Source organism: Lotus japonicus, chromosome 5 (genome assembly GCF_012489685.1).
Source record: "Lotus japonicus ecotype B-129 chromosome 5, LjGifu_v1.2".
Taxonomy (NCBI): Eukaryota; Viridiplantae; Streptophyta; class Magnoliopsida; order Fabales; family Fabaceae; genus Lotus; species Lotus japonicus.
In genome coordinates this window covers 14,494,523-14,518,028 of record NC_080045.1, presented here as the reverse complement: position 1 = coordinate 14,518,028, position 23,506 = coordinate 14,494,523, and the positions used below count along the sequence as shown (strand labels likewise).

The 23,506-nt window shown below is 37.3% G+C and overlaps 1 protein-coding gene across 1 annotated transcript; it reads right to left on the bottom strand.

Moving 5' to 3' along the window:
- Positions 1-1,786: 1,786 nt before the first annotated feature.
- On the bottom strand, positions 1,787-22,455 carry LOC130719130 (alpha carbonic anhydrase 7-like). The gene is made up of 8 exons (XM_057569769.1): positions 22,352-22,455; positions 22,052-22,265; positions 9,712-9,762; positions 8,592-8,683; positions 2,621-2,735; positions 2,201-2,368; positions 2,032-2,085; positions 1,787-1,867 (listed from the first exon to the last, which is right to left on the bottom strand). The coding sequence occupies exons 1-8, from the start codon at positions 22,453-22,455 to the stop codon at positions 1,787-1,789; spliced, it is 879 nt and encodes a 292-aa protein (XP_057425752.1).
- Positions 22,456-23,506: the final 1,051 nt, after the last annotated feature.

Genomic DNA, 23,506 nt, shown 5'->3' with positions numbered 1-23,506 from the left:
ACATTGTACTATCAATAATTATCATCTAACTCTTTGTTCAATGGAGGAAGTATATATAACCATTTATGCGACTCTTACACAACAATTTAAACTTTTAGGATAATTGGTTGCTTGACATGGTTTCAGAGCATCTATCACTAGGTGGTATGGAGTCGATCATTGCTACCTCCAATTCTTCTAAGAATAAAATAGTTGAATTTAAGCACATGGTAGGTCATGTGAATTGTTCGGGCTTCAAGGCGAAGTTGACTCTTATGTGAGGGGACGTATTAAAAGCTTATAGGTTTATTAGTTGTTTGACAACATGTACCAACACTTTCATTCATATATTTTTTTACATTTAAAGCTTATGAACAACTTTTTCAATATTTAAAATCTGCTTCTCAAGAGAAGATTTTCTGCTTATGTGATGTGATCCTCGTTGTTTCTTTCTACTCCCCCAAAACAATATTTTTTAGCGTCTTTCATAGCTCTGCAATTAATCTAAGGTACTATTTCTTATTGTCTTTCACAAGATCTAACCTACTAATACTAAAAAAACGTAGAGATTGATCATACCCTTTATAATCTCTTGGGAAAATAAAGTCAAACATAACAGTAAATTAGCTAAGTCGGTAAGAAAGAGTGGATGACCAGAAGTAGAGAGGTAGTGGCAGGGCGGTAGTGAGGGGGAAGTGGAGGCGCGATAATGGATAGGCGGCGCAATAGTGGGATGACAGATCTAATGACTTCAACGTATGGAGGAGACACTGTGAGAGGGGGTGAAGGTGAGGGTGGTGGGGGGGGGGGGTAATGGAGGGAGGGGACGAGGGAGAGCGTGAGGATGATGTCACTAGAGGGAAGAAGAAGAGGCTGAGGCTGAGGGTGGGGATATAGGAAGTGGAGGATGAAGAGGCTGAGGCTGGTGGAGGATGAGGGAGAGGCCGAGGGTGATGCAACGTCACCAAAAGGAGAAGGAAGAGGACAAGGGTGAGGGTGGCAGAGGAGGAGAGAGGGGCTGAGGGAAAAGGTAAGGGTAAGAGCGGTTGAGGAAGAGGGAATGGGTGATGGTGAGAGTGGCATCACTGAAGGGAGGAGGTTAACAATGAGGGCAACGTAAGGAGAAAGTGATAGTAAGGGTTTGAGAAATAACAAAGAGAAAAGGGTTTGTAAAGAATCTTTGGTGGAGAACTGCGAAATGGGTTGTTCCCTAGTACACTAGTGTCGTCAAAGCCAATGCTAAGTTACCAATGAATTTATCGTCAGCCCCACCACCGCTATGTAAGTTGGTAATTGAAGCGTCCACCTTAAGAGTAAGTCGTCGCTAATTAGTGTTGGTCCGGTCACGCCGACGCTAAAATTAAGTGAGTTAATTTTATTTTTTACGCTTTCCTATAACTAGTCTTGTTATATAACTAGCCTTGTTATGTAATCAGTGTCGATGCTAATTTCGAACCCTATATAACATTTTCTTGTAGTGTGCTATGACGTTGTATGACTCTAATGTGTCTATAATAGCATTTGGTGAGAGAACATAACAAGACATAATATAACAAAATATAAAATAACTGAACATAATAGAACAGGAGGATAATGATGTTCTGTGTGTTGTGTTTAATAACTCCCAACCAACCATCGCTCACTAACACCATCAAGTTAAAAACTATCCTTTTATAAGCAAAATGCTAGAAATTACATAACAAGACTAGTTATAGGAACAACGACGAATAAAAACATTTCAAGACAAATAATGGAAGATGTATATAAACTACAAAAAAAAGTACTAATAGTTAATTTTGTGATTGATTTATTCCTTCCGTTTTGGACCATAGAGTTGTATCCCTCGTCTATTCAGGGATTGTACAGGTCTGGCATTCCTCTTTGCATGCTGTCATAGATTAAATCACAAATAAGAAATAATTAGAAATACAAAAGTCAGTTTCCTCTTCTTCTTTTTTTTCTCAAAAAGAAGTTGCTTAATTATTGAATTGAATTTATATGTTCATTTTGTAGTGCATTATTTAGTGCAGAAAATCAAACAAGAATACTTACATCATGGACAGCCTCTCTTAGCAACTTGATTTGCGCCTTTGTCACACTTCTTATCTAATGACCATACAAGTGTAAAGGTTCAGTTAAACAACTAAGCAATTGCTATAACATATGTTCATTTATTTTTTTAGTTTTGCTCATTTGACGATTATGTTTTAATGAGCAGTACCCTCTTATTAATGGTCCAAATGACACCTTTAGTGCAAGGAGGGACAGTGAGGGAGCCAATATAACTGTAATATTTCTTGCCACCCAGCTTGATTTTTGAGGGATCCATCACCCCAATGCTCCTTTCTGCTTCATCATCATTCCCCATGGATTTTATGTATTTTGACAACTGAAATTAAAGCATACTATTATTCAGATAAATAAATAAATAATTAAGGCCATCATCCATTGTATACAAGGGCGTATCAAAGGGGGCTTTCTCTGTCAATATGTATTTTTATATAAATAACTTTTTCTTAATCTAGCCCTCCAAAACAATTTGTTATGTTTTAAAAAAAAATTCAGTCTCAAAATAAAATCATGGATACACCCCTAATTATATAAATGTGTATCTTTTGTCACTTATTTGGATGTGAATTACCTTGTTGAGAATTGGATCGGGTCGACCAATCTTATACAGAAGTCCAACAACAGCAATCTTGCTCTTCCCGTTTACTTTTGGGCCTTCATGAACCATGTGCAGCTCCAGTTCATACCTAATATTTCAATTTGAAAAAAGAAAGTTTTTTCCATCCATATTTTTTTAATAAAAAAAGGTGGGCATACTTTTTTTCTTGTATCACACCATCTGTGAGACTAGACCCATGGTGAGAAAATTAAGCTGTAATAAACTGTAAAGAATATGAGAGTTTTTTTGTTTGAAATATAAATAACACTCTTTAGCAGTGTTATCAGACTCGACCCAGAGATCGACTCGGTCAGAGCACTGGATCAATGAGTCACTGGTCTGACCACCGGGTCACTGGTTGAACCGTTTGACTTGGTTGACACGAAAAAAAGTTAAAAAAATTCATAATACCATAACAAAATGTCACAAAATATGATATACATTAAAATAAATGCCACAAGTAAATATTATCACTTTTGAAACCGTGGTTTTAGTTATTTTATGTGTTGATGTTTTATATGTTTGTAATGATTTATGAATAATAATAAGATAATTTTTTTAAAATATTTTTGATTGGGTTTTGTGTTATATTTTAATCAATACTTAGATTTTTGTTACTTTTTCATGGTTAATTTTGTTATTTAACAAGCAATTCATGATTTAATAGCTTATTTTAGTAAAAAAAATTGAAACTAGCTTATTTTAGTAATTTAAATCAAGCAAACATACACCACATGTTGAAAGCTAGTTTTGTAATTCTTACGCCAAAAGATTTTATAGTTTTATTATTACTAATTATATATAAAATAAATTGTATCAATGCTACCAAAATAGTTGGTTAGCGTGGTAAGCTTCCTTGTATACTTCCTACATGTAAGGGAATTCGAATCCTTCCTAGACACTTTTTTCCTCTTTTTAATGGAATTAAGGATGTTGTTTGAACGTTCAAAAAAAAAAAGGATGTTGTTTGACAAAAAAATGTTGGAAATAAAAAAGCTGGTGACTCGCCGGTTCAACAAAAAACTGCCCGAGTCATCGGTTTTAAGGTTAAATCGGCCGAGCCGAACCGGTTCATAACGGGCCGATTGCACGGTCGATCCGATCCTCGGACCTAACTGGTCTAGGGACCGTTTCCGGTTCAACCGATCGAATCGGCCGTTTCGGTCCGAGTCTGATAACATGCTCTTTAGGGATTGATCCTTGGACTTTTTCCTCTCCAACCCATATATCTCACACCTCTTACCTTGAGAGAGTTTGTTTGATTGTAGTTTTACTTTTCTGTATTTAAAAATAAATATTTTTAAAAAATATTTTCCAAAGAAAAAAACAGTTTAAAATATATGTTTTACAATATTAAAAAAATTTAATTTGAAAATGAGTGAAAGAAAACTTCTATGAGAGATTTGTTATGATATCTTAATTTTACAAAGGCTTAAATATGTTTTTTGTCCTTATAATATATCCTCTTTTTGTTTTTAGTTCTTTTAAAATATTTTTTCTGTTCTTCATCCTCAATATATCAAATGTTCAGTTTTTAGCCCTTAATGTCAAGTTTTTCATCCAAAAAGAAGGTTCAATGAAAGTAACACAAAAAAAGCGAACATATAGGCCAAAAAGTGTAAGTCAACAATCAACAAGAGCAAGGAACTTGTTGATGGTTGTGATAAAGCAGTGTATATGGTGCATGAGATTGACGATCGATGACTATCAAACTAGAGAACTTCTTAGTGATGCATGTAATGAAGACAATGAGAATTCTACTACACCAAGGTTTGAGAGGTTTAAGAAAAAAGATATGAGACAAAGTCTCATAGATGGATGAGTTTTTTTGGAATTGCTTCTATTATTATTGGATGAAAAACATAACGCCAAGAACTAAACGTTTAATATGTTGAGATGAAAAACGGAAAAAATATTTTAAAAACGGAAAGAGCGGTATATTATTAGGACCAAAAACATATTTAAGCCTTTTAAAAACTATAAATCAGAATTGTTTAAAAAAATTAAAAACAAGTTTAAGACAAATAAAATTTTAAACCAAAGAAAAGGGTGCTGCCCTCTTAAATTAATGAAGCTCAAATTGCTTTTTTAGAAGGGAGAGGGCTCATGGATAGTGTCGTTGTTGCAAATGAGTGGGCTCATGATGCGAAAAGTCGTAAGAAAGGCTCAATGACTTTTAAAGTAGAATTTGAAAAAGCCTACGATTCAGTCCGTTGGGACTTTCTTTATTACATGATGCAGCATATGAATTTTGGTGACAAGTGGATCTCTTGGATCAAAGGATGTATTGAATCTGCTAGAGTTTCTGTTCTAATCAATGGTAGTCCAAGCGGGGAATTCAGTATGGAGAAAGGGATAAGGCAAGGTGATCCTATCACACCTTTCTTGTTCTTGATTATTACTGAAGGACTCAATGGTTTAATGAGACAAGCAGTTGATCTCCATCAATTTAAAGGGTATTGTTTTGGACGCCAAACAAATGAGGAGGTAACTATTCTTCAATTCGCTGATGACACTCTATTTATCGAGGAGGCTACTAGGGAAAACGTGTTTACTCTGAAATGTATGCTTCATTGTTTCGAGTTGGCTTCGAGATTGAAAGTCAATTTTCTCAAAAGCAGTTTGATTGGTATCGCGATTGAGGAGAGGGACTTGCAGATCTTGGCTGCAATTTTAAATTGCAAGTTGATGAAGCTTCCTTTTCTTTATCTGGGATTGCAGGTAGGTGGTAATCGTAGAAGGATTGATTTCTGGAACCCTGTTCTCACTAAAATCAGAAAGAGATTATCGAAGTGGAGGAGTAAATCACTTTCTTTTGGAGGACGCATATGCTTGATTAACAGTACGCTTTCTTCCATTCCACTCTTCTATCTTTCTTTTTATAAACTCCATACAGGTGTAGAGAATGAATGTAACCGGCTGATGAAAAAATTCTTATGGGGAGGCTTGGAGGGTGAGCAATCAAAGATTGCGTGGATTAAGTGGGATACTGTCTGTAAACCTAAAGATCTTGGTGGATTAGGAATAAAATGTTGGGGGGATTTTAATAAAGCATTGATTGGAAAATGGAGATGGAGACTTTGTGCCGGGGAACAAAGCTTATGGGCTCGCATTGTTCGCTCTAAATACAACGTATGTAATGGGATGATTAGTGATGCGCCACTGCCATCTGCTTCTGTTTGGTGGAAAGACATATAAAAGGCCTGTTTTGAGCCCCCTGACGGAAATTGGTTTGGTGAGTCTATTGCTAGAAAAATTGGTGATGGTTCTTTGAATCGTTTTTGGCTGGATCGGTCGGAAATGGTACTCTGGCTGCCCAGTTTGATAGACTATTCAGATTATCTACCCAGGAACAATTTATGATTTTGTTGGGGTTGATTGTCAAGTCCCACATTGCCCAAGTTTCTAAAATAAAGAAGGAGGTTAAAAATTAGCTATTGGAGAAGTCCCACATCGCTTAGTGTGGTGAAGCAAGGGGGAGACCAAGGCTATATATTGGACCTAGGTTCTTTGTTTTTAGATGCACCAGTCAGTAGCACTTTAAGCTTATATCTGACTTAGTTTAAATATTTGCTTTGTGAGAGTGTGGTTGTACTGGGGTATTGGGGTGAGAGTGAGAGAAGTCTATGTGTTGTAACAATTTTCACATAGTGATATTTCTCTGGTTGTCGGTTTAGACAACGGTCGTGGTTTTTTCTCCGGTTTTGGAGTTTCCACGTAATTTTCTTGTGTTGTGATTGTGTTTTATTTTTTCTTCAGCTGTGTTGTTTCCCAACAGTGGTATCAAGAGCTTCGGTTCAATGAGATATCACAATTCTTAGCATGCTCTGTGGTTGCAGTATTATCTAATCTTCCACACCAGAAAAGAAGTGTGATATTGTGAAGGTGTTGAAGAGGAGGTTTGTAGCTGCTATGTCTTATTCAAGCGCTATGAAGTTTGACATAGAGAAGTTTGATGGAAGAATCAACTTTGGCTTGTGGAAAGTGCAAGTCAAGGATGTGCTGATACAATCAGGATTACACAAGGCGCTGAAAGGAAACACTTCCAACATGGAGGCCGACAAGTGGGAGGAACTTGATTTGAGGGCTGCAAGTGCAATTCGTCTGTGTTTGCAAAAGATTGTTCTTGCAAATGTGCATAATTTGTCATCAGCCAAGGAACTCTGGGAGAAGCTTGAAGGGTTATATCAGGCAAAAGGCATCTCAAATCGGTTGTTGCTGAAAGAGCAATTCCACAATCTGCGCATGGATGAAGGTATGAAAATATCTGATCATCTTAGTACTTTGAATAATATTATCTCCGAGCTGGAATCTATTAAAGTAGAGATTGATGATGAAGATAAAGCGTTAAGGCTCATTTTGTCCATTCCATCTTCCTATGTTCATCTGAAACCTGTTTTGATGTATGGGAAGGAAAGTTTGAGTTTTGAAGAAGTTGCAACTAAAATTATTTCTGAAGAAAGGAGAATGAAAAATGATGAAAGCACTTCATCAAGCTCAATATTGCTAACTGGAGGTGGGGCTAATGGGAAGAAGATCCATGCAAAGAATCTGGCGTGCTGGAAGTGTGGAAAGTTTAGGCATGTGAACAGAAATTGTCCAGGTGGAGCAGTATCTGAAAAAGAAGACTCTGAGGTAAGTGCTAGCAATGTCTCCCTTGTTCTGGGAGATGATGGAGATCTCATATAGAAGATAAAGTTTGTCCTTATGGTATTTTCTCTATACCATGGAAAATGACAAGTTATTGCTAGCGGATTCAGAAACAGCACACGGGCATTGGTTGACATTGATGCAAGGTGTGTGGTGAAAGGTGTCGATGGCTGAAGAACTTCCTGGAAGCCAACATGGGAGTTGCACCATAAATTTTCAGCAAGATTTCGACATGTGGAAATTCTTGGAATGGTTTAGTTCCAAGTGAAGAAAAATTATTGGGATGATTTATTTTCAAGTGAAATGTACTCTTTTATGGTGGAGTATGATTGTCGGTATAGACAATTTAAGCGGAAGATGTGTAACTCTTACAATCAAGGTGGAGATTGTTGGGGTTTATTGTCAAGTCCCACATTGCCCAAGTTTCTAAAATAAAGAAGGAGGTTAAGAATTAGCTATTGGAGAAGTCTCACATCGCTTAGTGTGGTGAAGCAAGGGGGAGACGAAGCTATATATTGGACCTAGGTTCTTTGCTTTTAGATGCACCAGTTAGTAACACTTTAAGCTTATATCTGACTTAGTTTAAATATTTGCTTTGTGAGAGTGTGGTTGTACTAGGGCATTGGGGTGAGAGTGAGAGAAGTCTATATGTTGTAACAATTTTCACATAGTGATATTTCTCTGGCTGTCGGTTTAGACAACGGTAGTAGTTTTTTCTCCGGTTTTAGAATTTCCACGTAATTTTCTTGTGTTGTGATTGTGTTTTATTTTTTCTTCAGTTGGGTTGTTTCCCAACAGATTTCTGATATGGGATTTTGGGCTGAAAACAAGTGGGTTTGGAACTTATCATGGCGTAGGGACTTGAGGGAATGGGAACAAATCTGGGTTTCTGATATCTTGAACGTTGTGAGTCAGATCCCTTTGTGCAGAGATTATGTGGATAATTTGATTTGGAAGAGTGATGTTTGTGCTGGTTATACAGTTAGATCAGCTTATTCCTTAATAACTAGGACTGCAAATTCTGCTCAGATTCCGGCATTCAAGCTTTTATGGAAAATTCATGTTCCTTCGACAGTGAAAGCTTTTATATGGAAGTTATTTTGGGGAAGGATTCAAACTAAACAAAACCTCATTAGAAGGGGAATTCAGTTGAGTAATTCTGATTTGAATTGTCCATTTTGTGACCATTCAGAGGAGGAAGTGGAACATCTCATGTTTAGTTGCAGGAAAGTCTCAACTATTTGGTACTCAGTTTTCAATTGGCTTGGATTCAGAACTGTGTTACCCCACGAACCTCAACTGCATTTTCTGCAATTCATTCATGGTAGCTAGAACTTGAAGCAGAGTCGAGCTTGGTGGGCTATATGGGGAGCGGTGGTCTGGACTCTGGTGTGCACGAAACAGGTTGGTATTTTCTAATGAGGCTCGTGACTAGGAAAATTTGCTTGGGACTATACAGTGGAAAGCTTGGCTTTGGCTGTCTTCAATGCTAAAGGATTTTAGAAGCTCGCTATATGAATGGCTTTTGGATCCCTGTTCTTGTATTATTCAGCTTTAGAGGGTTTGGAGATTAATTGGGTAATTGGCTATTTGTGACTTAAATTGGGCCCTTGTCGTGTGTCTTGACTTGTGGGTCTGCTGATGCTATTTGCTTGCTATGGATGTTGGTATTTTACTATTTTCTTGCTGCAGGAGCTTTGAAAGTCATAAGTGGTTTATATATGGTGTTGGTACTTTTACTGGTTAATTGGAATTGGGGACATTCCTTCTTGTCTAGTGTTTGGCTGCGGAAATATGCTGGGGATGCTAAAGCTTTTTTTCTCATTACGGTTTTGGTGATTACAAGAGAGGAGGCTATCAGGAGGTATATATTTATTTGCTGGAATATTTATTGAAGGGTACTTTGAGGCTACAGCATGAAAACCCAACAGTGATCTAACGTATTATGCATTGGATGTGGGAACTGAATTGGAGGCATGGCTTGGCAGTTGGGTTTGGGGAGGGTTATTAGAACTTTTTGTGAGGTTCCTTGAAAATATCATTTTGACTTTTTAAAATTGGTATTCTTTTTCTTTACTAGGTTTTTCCAAGGCGGTTTTATCCGAATAAGGTTTTAATGAGGCTTATTTTGTTAAGTCTATTTTCAAAGAAGTATTAAGTGTGGTAGTGTTGACACATTTAGGATCCTTGTTTTTTTGTACATGCTAGTTCTTAGCTTGTCTATTCCTTATTCTTCTTTTTCTTTGTATTGAGTTGAAGTACCCCTTCTACTTCTATTCAATATATTTTCTCATTGCTTATAAAAAAAATTTAAACCAATTAATTAAAAAAAACAGATAACAATATTCAAAAACTTCAATCAAATAATCAACTCTATGAATAAAAAATCAAGAAACAAGAAAGAATAAAAAAACATTATCGTGAACACAAAGTGTTATTGATCCCACTTCTGCCTCCCACTTCATCTGCATCAGTTATGTTTTTTTTTTTTTTGACAAATGGAAATTTTATTCAAAATCAAAGTGTTATGGAGGCAGTTACATTAGAATCAATCAAAGGAACACAATCCGGAGGAACCTCCTCAATCCAAACATGGTTGGGATACCTTGAGAAGTTCTTAGCCAAGTGATCGGCTACAGAGTTACCGGATCGGCGAACAAACGACAAATTAAAACTACAAAAACTCAAAACCAAATCCTTACAATCTTGAAGAATAGAAATAAAATAAGAAGGTCCATGCAATGGTTTGTGTCATGCATCAAAAATCTGGAGACAATCAGTCTCTAACACCACATCCATGAAGAACAAATCAGCTGCTATAGATAAACTCCAACGGAAAGCAAGCGCCTCAGTAATCAAGGAAGAGGAAGCGTCAACCGGATATGTCGTCGCTGCTGCCATCACAAGCACCTCCTCATTCCGAGCAACACACCCAAACTCTGTTGGACATCCCTTCTTCCAGGAACCGTCAAAATTAACCTTGATCACGTTTGCTTGTGGCCGTCGCCAAGAAGCTGGAAGCGTGCGTCCTCCACAACGAACCGGAGCTGCACGCGGAGGAGCTTTCAACATCTGAACACGGGAAAGCAAGTCCTCCACCGTCGTCTCCTTACCCTGAAATATTTTCCTGTTACGAGCCTCCCAAATGGCCCACAAGACCACGAGGCAAAGAGCCGCCAATGTGTTGTCCTGTAGAGCAAAGATCTGCTGCAAAAAGACAAGGATCGAACTACCCTCTTGCACTCGTAATCCTCCTGTCGCTGCGTACCACCACCGCATGGAAACTGGACACAGTAACAAAACATGGTCCACCGTCTCATCTTCAGAGAAACAAAACAGGCATGCATCCTCGACATCTACGCCGCGAATCCTCAATGATTTCATCACCGGAAGTATATTCCTGACAGCTCTCCATGCAACTTCTTTGCAACGAGGCAACACTTGGGCATGCCACAGCTGCTTCCAGAATTTAATAGGAGCTGAAAGTGTTGAAGAAGATGAAGCAGTGTGGTTCATTCTTTTTTCCCTCACAAAACCATAACCTGACTTGGTAGTGTACATTCCATCAACGACATAAGCCCAGAACAACTCATCCTCTCTTGGAGACAAAGATAGAGGTATTTGTAAAATTGAAGTAGCTGTAGGAGGCCAAAAAATCATTTCCACAAGGTCTCTATTCCACCTCTGACAACCGGGATGAAATAACTGAGAAACCACCTTCAAATTGGCACCCAATGCCAGATCCTCTCTATAAATGAGGGGTGCATCATCCGGGATCCATTTATCCCGCCAAATATCAATATTAGTTCCATTTCCCACTTTCCAGCGAGCACCCTCCTCAAAAACCCACCTTGTGCGAAAGATGCTTGTCCATGCATAACTTGGACGCCAACCTTTCTTTGCTGTACAAAGTGAGGAATGAGGGTAATAGACGGACTTGAAAAGCTTACCAAGCAAAGACTCTGGTTGCCTCTGAAGTCGCCACCAATTTTTCCCAACAAGAGCTGTGTTAAAAGCCTTGAAGTCCCGAAATCCAACGCCACCATCAAATTTGGACCGACAGAGGGTATCCCACTTAAGCCAATGAATGCTCCGGCGAGAGGCATCTCCGCTCCAATAAAATTTGTTGATCATACGCTCAATATCTGCACATAAACTATCAGGAAACATAAAATAAGACATAATATAAGAAGGAATGGCCTGAGCAACTGCTTTCACCATAACCTCCCTACCCATCCGGGAAAGAGATCGCTCTTTCCACCCCTTTAATTTCTTCCACACACGTTCCTTAACAAAATTAAATATTTGGGTTTTCGACTTACCAATAATGGTTGGAAGCCCCAAATACTTGTCATAGCTTTCCACCGCCTTTACGTTCAAAAGCTGCTGAAGCTCATCGAAGCGGGGACTAGGCACATTTCGGCTACAGGAAAGCATTGATTTGTCAAGATTAATGACCTGCCCAGAAACCTTTTCATAGGAAGAAAGGATCTGCTTAACGCATTGAGCCTCCTCCAAGGTTGCTTTTGCAAAGATAACACTGTCATCTGCAAACAAAAGATGTGAAATCACAGGAGCAGAACGGGCAATCTTAATGCTAGATAGGGTAGAGCGTGTTAACTCTCTCTGAATCATAGCTGAGAACACCTCACCACACAAAATAAATAAGTACGGGGAAAAAGGATCACCCTGACGAAGTCCTCTACCTGGGTCAAAAGGCATTTGGGGATTACCATTAAGCATCACCTGGAAGCGCACAGTTGTTACACAACTCACAATAAGGCTCACCCAGGGAGCTGGGAACCCCATCTGAACCAAAACACTGTTAAGAAATGGCCATTCGACCCGATCATAGGCTTTAGACATATCAAGCTTTAAAGCCATATGGTCATTCCGGCCAGAACTCTTTTTCTTCATAAAATGAAAACATTCGTATGCAATCAAAGCATTATCTGTTATGAGACGCCCTGACACAAAGGCACTTTGGGGCCCACTAATATTATCAAGCAAAATAAGCTTCAAACGGTTTGCTATTGTTTTGGTAATTAACTTGAAAAGCACATTACACAAGCTTATTGGCCTAAACTGATTAGCATGCATCGGTTTTTCAACCTTAGGAATTAAGATAATCAGAGTCTGATTTATCATACCTGGGGATAATTGGCCACTCAGGACCTTAAGACAAAAATGAACAACATCATCCCCTACTATATGCCAGAACTTTTGGTAGAAAAGAGCAGGCAACCCATCCATCCCTGGAGCTTTGTTTGGATGCATCTGAAACAACGCCTCCTCCACATCCTCTCTAGCGAAAGGGGCCATCAGAACATTATACATTTCCGGCGATAAACGCCCTGCCACCAAACTCGTGGCCTCCTGAAGGATTAGAAGTGGAAAACAAATTAACAAAATACTCGGTAAGCACTCTTGAGATATTTGGATCATCAATCCACCTCGTGCATCTGTCATCAGCTATCTCATCGATATTATTACGCTTTCTTCTCTGAGACGCCTTCTGATGGAAAAATCTAGTATTCTGGTCTCCATGCTGTAACCAGTTTGCCCTCAACCGCTGGGCCCACATGATCTCTTATGTTCAAGTAAAATATCAAGCTCTTGTTCAAGAGCTCTTGTCTCAGCCACAACTTGTTCATCTTGAAAGCTGCTCTGTAAATGCTGCAGTTCTTTCCTCTTGTTGTCAAGCTGTTTTGGACTATTCCCAAAACGTTAGCGACCCCAGCTATCAAGAATAGACCCCAAATCGGCAATTTTCTGCCCAATGTCTGCCATATTGGCTGACCAAGATTCTGCAATTACTGCTGCACATTCATCAGTTTGATCAAGCCAGACTTCTTCGAAACGGAACCGATGCACCCTCTTATGCTTTTCTCCACGGGGGCACGGGTAACAAGCCACCAGAATCGGGCTATGATCGGACTTATGCCTAGCCAAATGGGACACCTCGATCACTGGCCAAACAGCACGCCAACTCTCATTAATGAGAGCAAAATCCAAGCGCTCCTGGATCGTATGAGGCTTGTGGCGCTTATTGGACCATGTGAAAGGATAACCCCTGTAACCTGCATCAGAGAGACCACACAAAGAAATAATATGATTAGTATTCTGCAACCGGTGGACATTTACTCGACCTCCACCTTGCTTTCCTTCGAGACTTAAAATATCATTAAAGTCTCCCAAGCACACCCAGGGAGTGGAGGGATCCTGGGTTTGTAACGAGAGATCATCTCCCATGTCCGGTGTTTATTCGACTCATCCGGAAAACCATACACTGCAAGAACCTGCACTTGAGCTTGAGTAAGTGGGTGTGTCACCAAACAGAGAACATGGTTGAGGGAGGCATGGACAACCTGGACCTCCATCTCCTCTGCCCACAAAAGACATAAGCCACCTGCCCTTGCTCGCCCTGTACCTGCACAAGAAACTGGAAATAAATTAGAAAGACCAAGAGAGCGGCGCATAGCACACATCTCTTGAGAAGATTTTTTAGTCTCAGAAAGAAAGACCACATCGGGACCTTGCGAGGCAATCAACCCCTTAAGAACATGAACTGTCCTTGGGTTCCCAAGCCCACGACAGTTCCAAGCTAAAAGTCTCATTGAGGTGGGCGGGACTGCTCTGCAGTCTCCGCCATTCCCAATCCATCGTCAGTGTTTAGTCTCTTCAAGGGTGGGGACGCCCCTGTCCCCGCAAGCGCTGGAGCTGAAGAGGAACCGCCAGGCCGTTTCCTGACTTCTTTTGTACCCACAAAGATATCCTGTCGAGTAGCTACCTTGCTGGTGTGACCTCTATCATCCTTCCCCGACTCTTTTTGTGGCAAAGAGTCCCCAGGAGCAGCCGTAGTAGAGAAAGTAAAATCATCTCCCCCTCCCACCTCGTCCTGCTCCAGCTCGAATTCCTCATCATCATCGACCCCCAGGTCCTCATCATCACCATGCTCATTAACCTCTGAACCTGATGCAGTGTGCTCGGGGTTAGCCTCCTCCCGACGCCACATGGGTTTTTCAACAGCCACCTCCTGAACCCTTAAGCCACCGTACGGTGGATTCTGCTCATCGATAGTCACCTCCAGCTCACAATCCTTGGCCACATGATCAAGAAAACCACACTTTACGCAATGATTATGAAATTTCTCATATTTAAAAAATACCTCAATACGGTTACCTCCCTCTGCGGCCATGGCTTGGCCTCGTCTGAGAGGAATGGTGATGTCCACCCACACCTTTGAGCATGAAGTATGCACCCAGTTTTCTATTGCCCATTCTGTCCCAGGTGATATATTCCGCAAAGTTTTTTCCCAAAACCTTAGCCACATCTTCAGTCCAGCCCGCATACGGGAGGTTGAAAACGTGAACCCAGAATGGTAGTCGCGTCAACGGAACCATCGAGGGGGTGAATGTTCATATCAAGAATTTTCAGTACCACAGAGTACCGGTTGAAGGTCCATGGTCCTGAAAATAACACAGAGTCTCTATCTTGCCTGGTAGAGAACCTGAAAGTGAAGAGGTTTTGGTCGATCTGCCTCACCTCTGCCCCATTCCTTGACTTCCACAAATTCTGGAAGACACTTCGGAAAGCCCTGTCATTGAACTCCCCCTTGCAGAGTAGTTTCCCCACCAGCCAAAGGTCTTTGCCAAGCCTTGGATTAACTTTCAGAACACCTAGGTTTACCACCTTAGCCTCTGAGCCAGCCAGCACAATCTTCTTCCCACGGTCCATCTATGATGCACGTTGTCAGAAGGAGATGAAAATCAGTAGACGATTACCGTCCAAAAGCAAACCAGAGAAGGTTGCTAAAAAAGCCAGGGAGAAAGATGAAGACGGTCAACAGAGAAGCCAAGGGCAAATCGTTGACAAACTCGGAAAGCACAGCACCCCTAAACGTCGGCCGCCAGTGAGATGAAGTCAGCGCCGTCAATTCTCCAAAACCCTAGGAGAGACATCGTTGACCTTAGGTCTTTTTTATTTAGAAATACACTCTCAGTTATGTTCATAACCTCATATGTACAGAGATTTCATATTAAATTTAACAAAAATTAATTAGTACTCATAATTGTTGAATAATGGAATTATTGACTACCATATTTAAATAACGCATTTGTAAGTAAGGGGCAACAAGAAATCCTCTGTCCCAGCTTGGTGTTCTTTTTCATGTTTTAATAATCAAATTGTGTCATGTTCTTTAAACTCATGTAAGGTTATGTAAAATTATAACTGTTTTATTCATTTTTTTTACTAATCGGTGAAACATGAAAATAGACACCATATGGATTTGACAAGATCTTACTAAGCTGGCATGAGGATTTGGATTGTCATAAAAATTATTATTTTATTTTAAAATAAAGAAAAATAAAAGCTACTCTATTATGTAGAAACTAGTGTTTTTACCCGTGCGCTGCACGGCGAAGATGACTATTATATTTGATACCTCAATCAATATTTTAATTATAAAAAATTAACATACTAAGAATGATACACAAATCATTTATAAATTTAAATACTCTAATTTTAAAAAAAGTAGCTTTAAATAAACTTTTAGCACCTTCTAAATACATTATTTTTGTGTTTCATCCTTGAGATTTTTTTTTTTTGTTTTTGAATTTGATCCATAGAAGAAATAGATATCATTTTAATGAACTCAGCAATCTGCAAAGGCTTCTATCTTTGAAAGTATTGTTCCTCTCAAAAGATGAGATTCTCTGCTATAAACTTGGCCTTTGTTTCTTTCATCCCTCAACGAAAAAACCAGTTATGCTACTATTGTGTTATTCCCTGAGAGATTTCTACATGAAAGTATTTTCATGCCCGGTCCTCCTTGTAGTAACTTGTAACTCGGTAATTTAAACATAAATAAATATAGACTATATACGTAAATAACTCTGTAATTATATATATATATATATATTACTTTTGCTATAAAAAAATATAGACTATATACGTACTAATTCATTTGTTACTCTGTAAATTAATTTTTATATTAGTTTCAATATAAAATTATTTACATTACATGTAATTAAACTATTCATGTTCGTGTAATGAACATATGAAATTCAAAATTATGTATATTAATATTTTCTAGTTCCAATATGACATATTTTACTATAAAATTTTCATACTTTTATATATAGAAACTAACTCCAAAAATTATTTTAAAAATTACGATAAAAAGAACTTTAATTATATGAAAATGTATTTTTCTATTCATTTAAACTTAAAAGTATTTTCAGGTTCAATGTACCTCCCGTGGGAGTTTTTTACCTATAATTTGAAAAAAAAAAGAGTGAAAGAAACTTAACATTTACTATAAAATTTTCATATAATACACACATGTTTTACTCCAAAAGTTATTTTAAAATTTACGAAAATTAAAATAAACCTAATTACATAAAAAATCTTTTTCAGCTCCCCAATTGAGTTAAAATCAGAAAACTTAATAGCATCACAGACAGACACTGTAAAAAAAAAAAGGAAGCACCAAACTGTCAAATAACCACTTAATCCCAAAAGCTTAAGCTGTTGGGTAAGGGCAACTTTAATGGTTTTATATTATATTCTAACACGCCCCCTCACGCAAGAGCCCTTTGGGCTTGAAGCGTGGACAAATGCACAGGCCCACCTACCAAGTGCTTAATTAAATTACACTTTTTAATTAGAAAGTCAGGGGAGCGAGGATCGAACTCTAGACCTCTCGGTCATAAAGGCTCTGATACCATGTCAAATAACCACTTAATCCCAAAAGCTTAAGCTGTTGGGTAAGGGCAACTTTAATGGTTTTATATTATATTCTAACACAAACTGTAAAAAAGGGATACTACACTTCAACATTCAACCTTTACCATGTTCTTAACATGGGGTGAATAATTCATCATATAAAAGTGTCATCTCAATAATCTGCCTCAAAGAATTGTTTATCGCATTAGTATCTATGATAGTTCTTAATCTTCTCAGTCCATTTAAGTGGCAACTAACATTCTTGATAAACTTCATTGGCTAATTTCACTTAACATAATGAGTCTATTGTTTTTTTTTTAAAGAATGAGTCTATTTTTCTTGTAGAGCTAATGTTCTTGCATATTTGGATGTAATGTTGTAACATCTCTTCCTTGAAAAGCCGGAAAGTATGGCATTCGACGAACAATTCCCAAGCTTCTTACATTGCTCTATGGCTGGGAAGCACGGACACTACAAAACAGAGGCGTGTCCGTGTGTCGGACACGCGGACGACACGGACACGTGACCGACACGCCTCCGACACGTGTCGGACACATCTGAGACGTGTCTGAATTAAAAATTATTATTTCTCGGCTCGGACACGGCTCGGATACGGCTGCGACACGAGCACACGGCTTGTAGAATGAGCCGACACACCTTTATGGCTGGACACATATATTAGACACTTATGTTATTTTTTTATTATTTTTTAACTAAAAAAAGATAAATTTTATCTTTGTTTTACAAATATTTTTTTTTTGCTAATGTCTTACAAATATTTTAGTAAGACAAAGCATAAGTATTTAAGCCCCATGAAAGATAAGTCTTTTGGGAACTTTATCTTCCAAATTACTTCCAACACCCATCTTACTAAAATTCCAAACTTTATAATGTTTCCAGTTTTTGTTGATTTTGTTTGCCTCTGTTCTCGGGTTTTCTGTTATTTGGAGGGTGCTGTTGCATCAGATAGTGTAGGACCTTGTGTAGTTATTTCCCTAGTTTTTAGCTTCTTTTGTTTTGCCCCTTTTTCTTTCTTCTTTGTATGGATTGAAACACTCCTAGTGTTTCTATTAATTAAATTTGCTTACAAAAAAAATCACGTTGCTTTAGTTTTTAATATATATATATATATATATATATATATATATATATATAAGCCGTGTCCCCGTATCCGTGTTTTTGGAGTTTAGCCGTGTCGGCGTTCCCGCCCGTGCCCGTGTCCGTGTCCCGTGTCCGAGTCCGTGCTTCATAGCTCTATGGACTAAGCATGCCTCTTTCCAGTGACAACCTAAACAATAAATTAAACATGATTATCATCATTCGAATTCTGATATAAAATGTTAAAGTACAATTAGAATAATAGCTCAAGCATTGCATAGAAAATGACTTAGTCATGGAAAGCACCAAAGTGAAAATACATAACATTCTAATGAAATTTTCAAACTTCAGAGATATATACTAATAGATTCAGACTTACATTTGCAGACATATCCTTCATTCATTACTTTTTAAAGCCTGCTTGTGAATCACTCATCACCAAAATTCACAAAGACCTCTGACAAATGTTTTCATAAACTAAATGTAAATAATTACACGCTTTCAAGTTGTTGGAGAAGGTCACTGCAACACTTCTTATTAGAATTGAAACCTATTCATTAATATTTGTAAACTTTAACTAAATTGGCTCACCATATGTTCACCAAAATGCCAAGAAAAGAAGAGGATTGAAGAGAAAGAAGAAAAGTTTAAGAGAATAAATAAAAAAAGGTACACTTAACTATTCCTCCCTCGAGTTCCAAGAGTGAATTGAAATGATGAAGAAAAAAAATCCACTCGTTTAACCTACTCACTATATTACAGAGAATTGAATAAGATAATGAGAATAAGAATGCAGAACAAATGGATTTTGGGGTTGGGATGACTTTAGGGTCTTCTGCAACCAACCAACAGGCATTGATACACTTTAAAACTTAATACCACTGTAGTTAAAATTAGAATGATAATATAGTCAGATAAAGAACTAACTTGAAGATCAATGATAAAAGAGAAAATTATATTTTCTAACGCAACCTATATAGGCACCCATAGATTAAATCAGGATAGAGAAGCAAGCATTAGAGGAAAATGAAACCTGTAGAAGGAAGTCAGAAGCATTCTAATTTTCTCCATCAAACTCATCATTATCTGCACCAGAAAGTTGACTTAGAAAGTCCTACAAATAAAAAAGATAGATATAAGCCCCAAAACTAATCAGCAATAAGGCTAGGGAAAATGCAGATATTTTAGTTTGAATTACAGCAGCAGTGTGCATGATATGAGTACTTAGAAAAGTTCATAAAGGCTCTAGAAAATCTAGCTCTATTTGACTCTAAACAACATATAACCGAGTTAGCAAAGATCCTTCATAAAATAAAATTGTAAGAGATTCCAATTTCTAAAACTTCCAACTAATCCATTAATTTTTAACCAATCCCATTTATTTTAGAGATATGCTTGCTCAATAAAGTTATGTTCAATAAACTACTGATCCCAACAAAACTAAGTTATACCTGTACATATTTCGTTTCCTTTCCTCTGCTCAAGGGCCTGCATCCTGTTCAGAATCATTGATTTTAATTAGATGCAACACTGCTGAATAGCAGACTGGAGATTAGAGAAAAATAATGAGGTTAGCTTACTTAACATTGATAAAATTAAATGTTATTTAATTGAAATCTTTGGACCTTGGCAGCAGAAACAATATTGAATGCCATCTCCAATATATTCTTTCCAGATCCTTTGGATGAGATTTTGGAGCTCACAATGCTCACAAAGACACCAATCATATCTTATATCTGGTTGAGTTTTTAACTACACCAACTGAACCCTCATAAAATCTAGGAAAATCTTTTCAATAGAGCTTCAATTTTACCTTAATAAAATCTGCAGATTTCTTCTCTTGTATGTTAGTAAACTGTCCTCTTCACTGGGTGATATGACTTCTAGCCACATCTGAAATTGCAAGTAAAAATATCACAAACTAAAAAAAGTAAAGAAGTTGTTTCTCCTAGACCAGAAAGCAAAGCGACAAATCTTCACTGCAACTGAAAAAAATCAAAAATCTTAAAGGAGACATATAATATTGCAATCAATGACTTGTCGACACCAAAGAAGACCTTATTAACACAGGTTTCAACAGAACCAGCCAATAAATTATAAAAAAACCAAAATTAAAAAATCAAGATGCTTCTAACACAGGATTTGAGGAAACAAATATGCTCCACAACTTCTCTACACAAAATTGAAACTGTATTCTTACATTGATCTATGGAGTATGCCTTCCTCTTTTCAATGACTCCATTAAAAGGTTTCCAACAACCTATACAATAACTAAAGACATTAGCATAATGAATGAAAACATATCATCAACGTGCATGCTGAGTGAAGAGATAGAAAGGTGGAAAATACTATTTGGACCGATATATCAATGTTAAAGAATCTAGATTCACTATAAGAACAATTATGTAGAATATTACCAACATTAACTTCATGTTGATGCTTCACATTTGCCACTGTGTAGAAATCAACTGTAGGTTCTGGATTCTGCACTCAAAGTCAGGCTTCATCAGAACAAAACCAAAACTTTCAACATCATAATCTATAATATTCAATACATATGCTTCTCTTCCAAATTCTTATGATTATATAAGCTAAGCCAATACACAATCCAAATAGAAAGAAGACATGAATGGAAGCTAGAAGAAATCAATATATACAAATTCAAGATTTGGTTTATCAGAGAGGGGGGTTGCGAACCTTTGTGCCAGATTTGTGGCGACCAAGGTCAGGTTATGGGTCTCACCAAAACCCAGTCCTTGGAAGGATTTCGAGTTCTTCAGCATACGTTAGAACGAAAATCAATGGGGTTTCTAGGCAGAGAAGAGGAAGAGATCGGTTGGCTCAGATGGGGGAAAAATTGGTGTGGAAAGAACTCTGAAATCTTCTCAACCGATAAAAAGGCCCTGAAGGAGGGGTTTTGGAAGCGGGTTGCATAGGATTTGAAGCGGCTGTGGTGGTGTCGTGTAGGGGTTGTTCATGATTAGAGAACAACAGCAAATGGACTTGAATAGAAAAAGAAGATGGTCGAAATCCTGGGTTATTCCAAAGGGTTGGCATTTATGAGAAAGGGATTGATAACATTTGCATTTGAAATTTTTGAATTTTCAAATTCAAAACAAAAGTAAGTGGCATTGGTAACTGAGGTGCAACTCATGAGATTGGAACACTTCGTGATAGACACGGCAATGGATAAATTCTAGAATTTGAAATTGGAAAAATATAATTAATTGGATACATGGGGATGAGGGGAGAGAACTGGATTTAAAATTTCTAAAATTAAAGAGGGTCAGAAAATTTGCTTCTGAATAGGTGAGGAGATGCATTGGGAATTTTCAATTGGTTTAGTAAATCATTAAATGAAGTTTAAAAAAAAAGAGGGTCTTAATTTTGTATTTCAAATAAGAAATTTGAAAGAAAAGTAGGTAGGCATTAGTAATTGAAATTCTAGGTATTGCAGATTATTAATTGGTCTTGGAGAAAGAAATAGGAAGATTGGTATTTTCACACATGCTTTAGAAGTGATAGTGGGTATGAAATCATTTGATTGGCTACAATTGTTGTAAAAAAACTCGTGGAACGTGCGCATAGGAGAAGATGGAAGAACCTTTAGAGGATGGATGGATTTAATGAGGCTTTGTGTGGGAGAGAGAAAAATAAGAATGAGATAGTGGGAGAGAGAAATGGGGTGAAAGAATGAATAAAAACTAATAAAATAATAGTGGAGGGAATAAAATGTTGCAGTTTATTCAGGGTGGGGGAATAAAATATTCCCAAATATTTGAGGAGCTAACACATCAGCTAATCACTTCTTGGAGTGATTCTGTTTTAATATAAGTATTGATTGCTGGATTAAGGAAGCTTGAAGCAGAAAAATGGAAAGTAATTAAAATTTGTTTGATGATTGAGATCTTCATGATTGATTATTACCTCAATGTCATGGCCTCTGTTCTTCACAGTTGCATTCTGAGGCTTATAGAACTTCTTTAACTCCCCCAACTTTGGTACCACTCTCACCCTGTGACTTGACAAATCAGTAGGAGATTGCATTCTTCCAGTTTTACATGTTTCCCATTCCTTCTTCAGTTTGCCCAAATTTGAGGGACCCTTTTCACTCCCTTTTATGTAATTAAACTCCCTCTCACTGCACACATACACATGGTTCAGATTAAACCACAAAGTAAGAAATAATCAAAAGAAGAAATAAGAAGGCTTGATTGTTTAATCCTCTTACCAACTTCCTGTGCCACAGTCCATATTTTTGGATGGAGTAGAATGATCAACATTATTAGCAAATTTGGAAGGAACACTATGAGCCTGCTTTGGTGGTTCATGTCAATTTAAGGTAAAAAAAAATTAAGATTGGGGCTTGGAAACTTTGAAATTGAATCAACAGAGCAGCAGAAGATTAAAAAGTTGGGTGATTAGTATATGCAATGTGGAAGGCCTTGAATTGTGAGTTATATTAATACCACTACTATATTTGGTTAAGGAAAGTGAAACTTCCTATTTTTAAGTTCAAAGTATTTATGTTCTTTTTTTCTTTTTCTTTTTTAAGCAAGTAATTATGTTCTTAGATGTTTTTTTTTGATAAGTTATTTTATTGCTTTAGATTTTACCATTTAGTATCCGTTTGGTTTTCAGGTTGAAAGTGTTTTCACCCAATAGAGGTCCAAAGTCTCATTTACGTTTGCGGTATTAAAATGTGTGAGCTCTAATACTAATGTCTCAAACGAACTTCCAAACTGAAACACAACCTTATTTGTTAATATTCTATTGTAGCTAGGTTTTTATTTGTATTATTATATGTCTCATTGTTTTAACGCTACAAAAAGTAATTATCTTTTAGGAGAGAAAATTCAGAGTTCAATTTTTAGAGGGTGAAATTTATTTTTCCCATGAAAAAATAATAATTGTATTTTAATATTATAAATGCTGATTTTTGTTGTGCACTGTTTTGCTTTTGTGGAGGATAGCATAAATATACACATGGTGCTTGTATTTGAGAAGAACTGAGGAAGAACAAGTCGAAAAATATTTAGATTATTTTCATTTTATTTTTATTTTATTGGGTTGATAGTTCAGTATATTTCTTTTTCTTTAGTCTTATGTCATAACCAATTGGTTAGAGGAGTCTGTCGTATCTTGAAGAGTTATCACATCTCGAGCGAATAAACTCTTGAGGACAGTATCAACACACACGCCTTAGACTATTGTGATTTTATATTGTAATTTTGGTTTCATATAAACGTAATTTTTTTAGTTCACACTGCAAAATTTGCAACAAGACTATTAGTTTAGGAAACAATGACGATACTCATAAATAGAAACAGTGTAAACATTCAAGAGATACCTCATTCTTTTATTTAGTTCCTTCTTCTATCA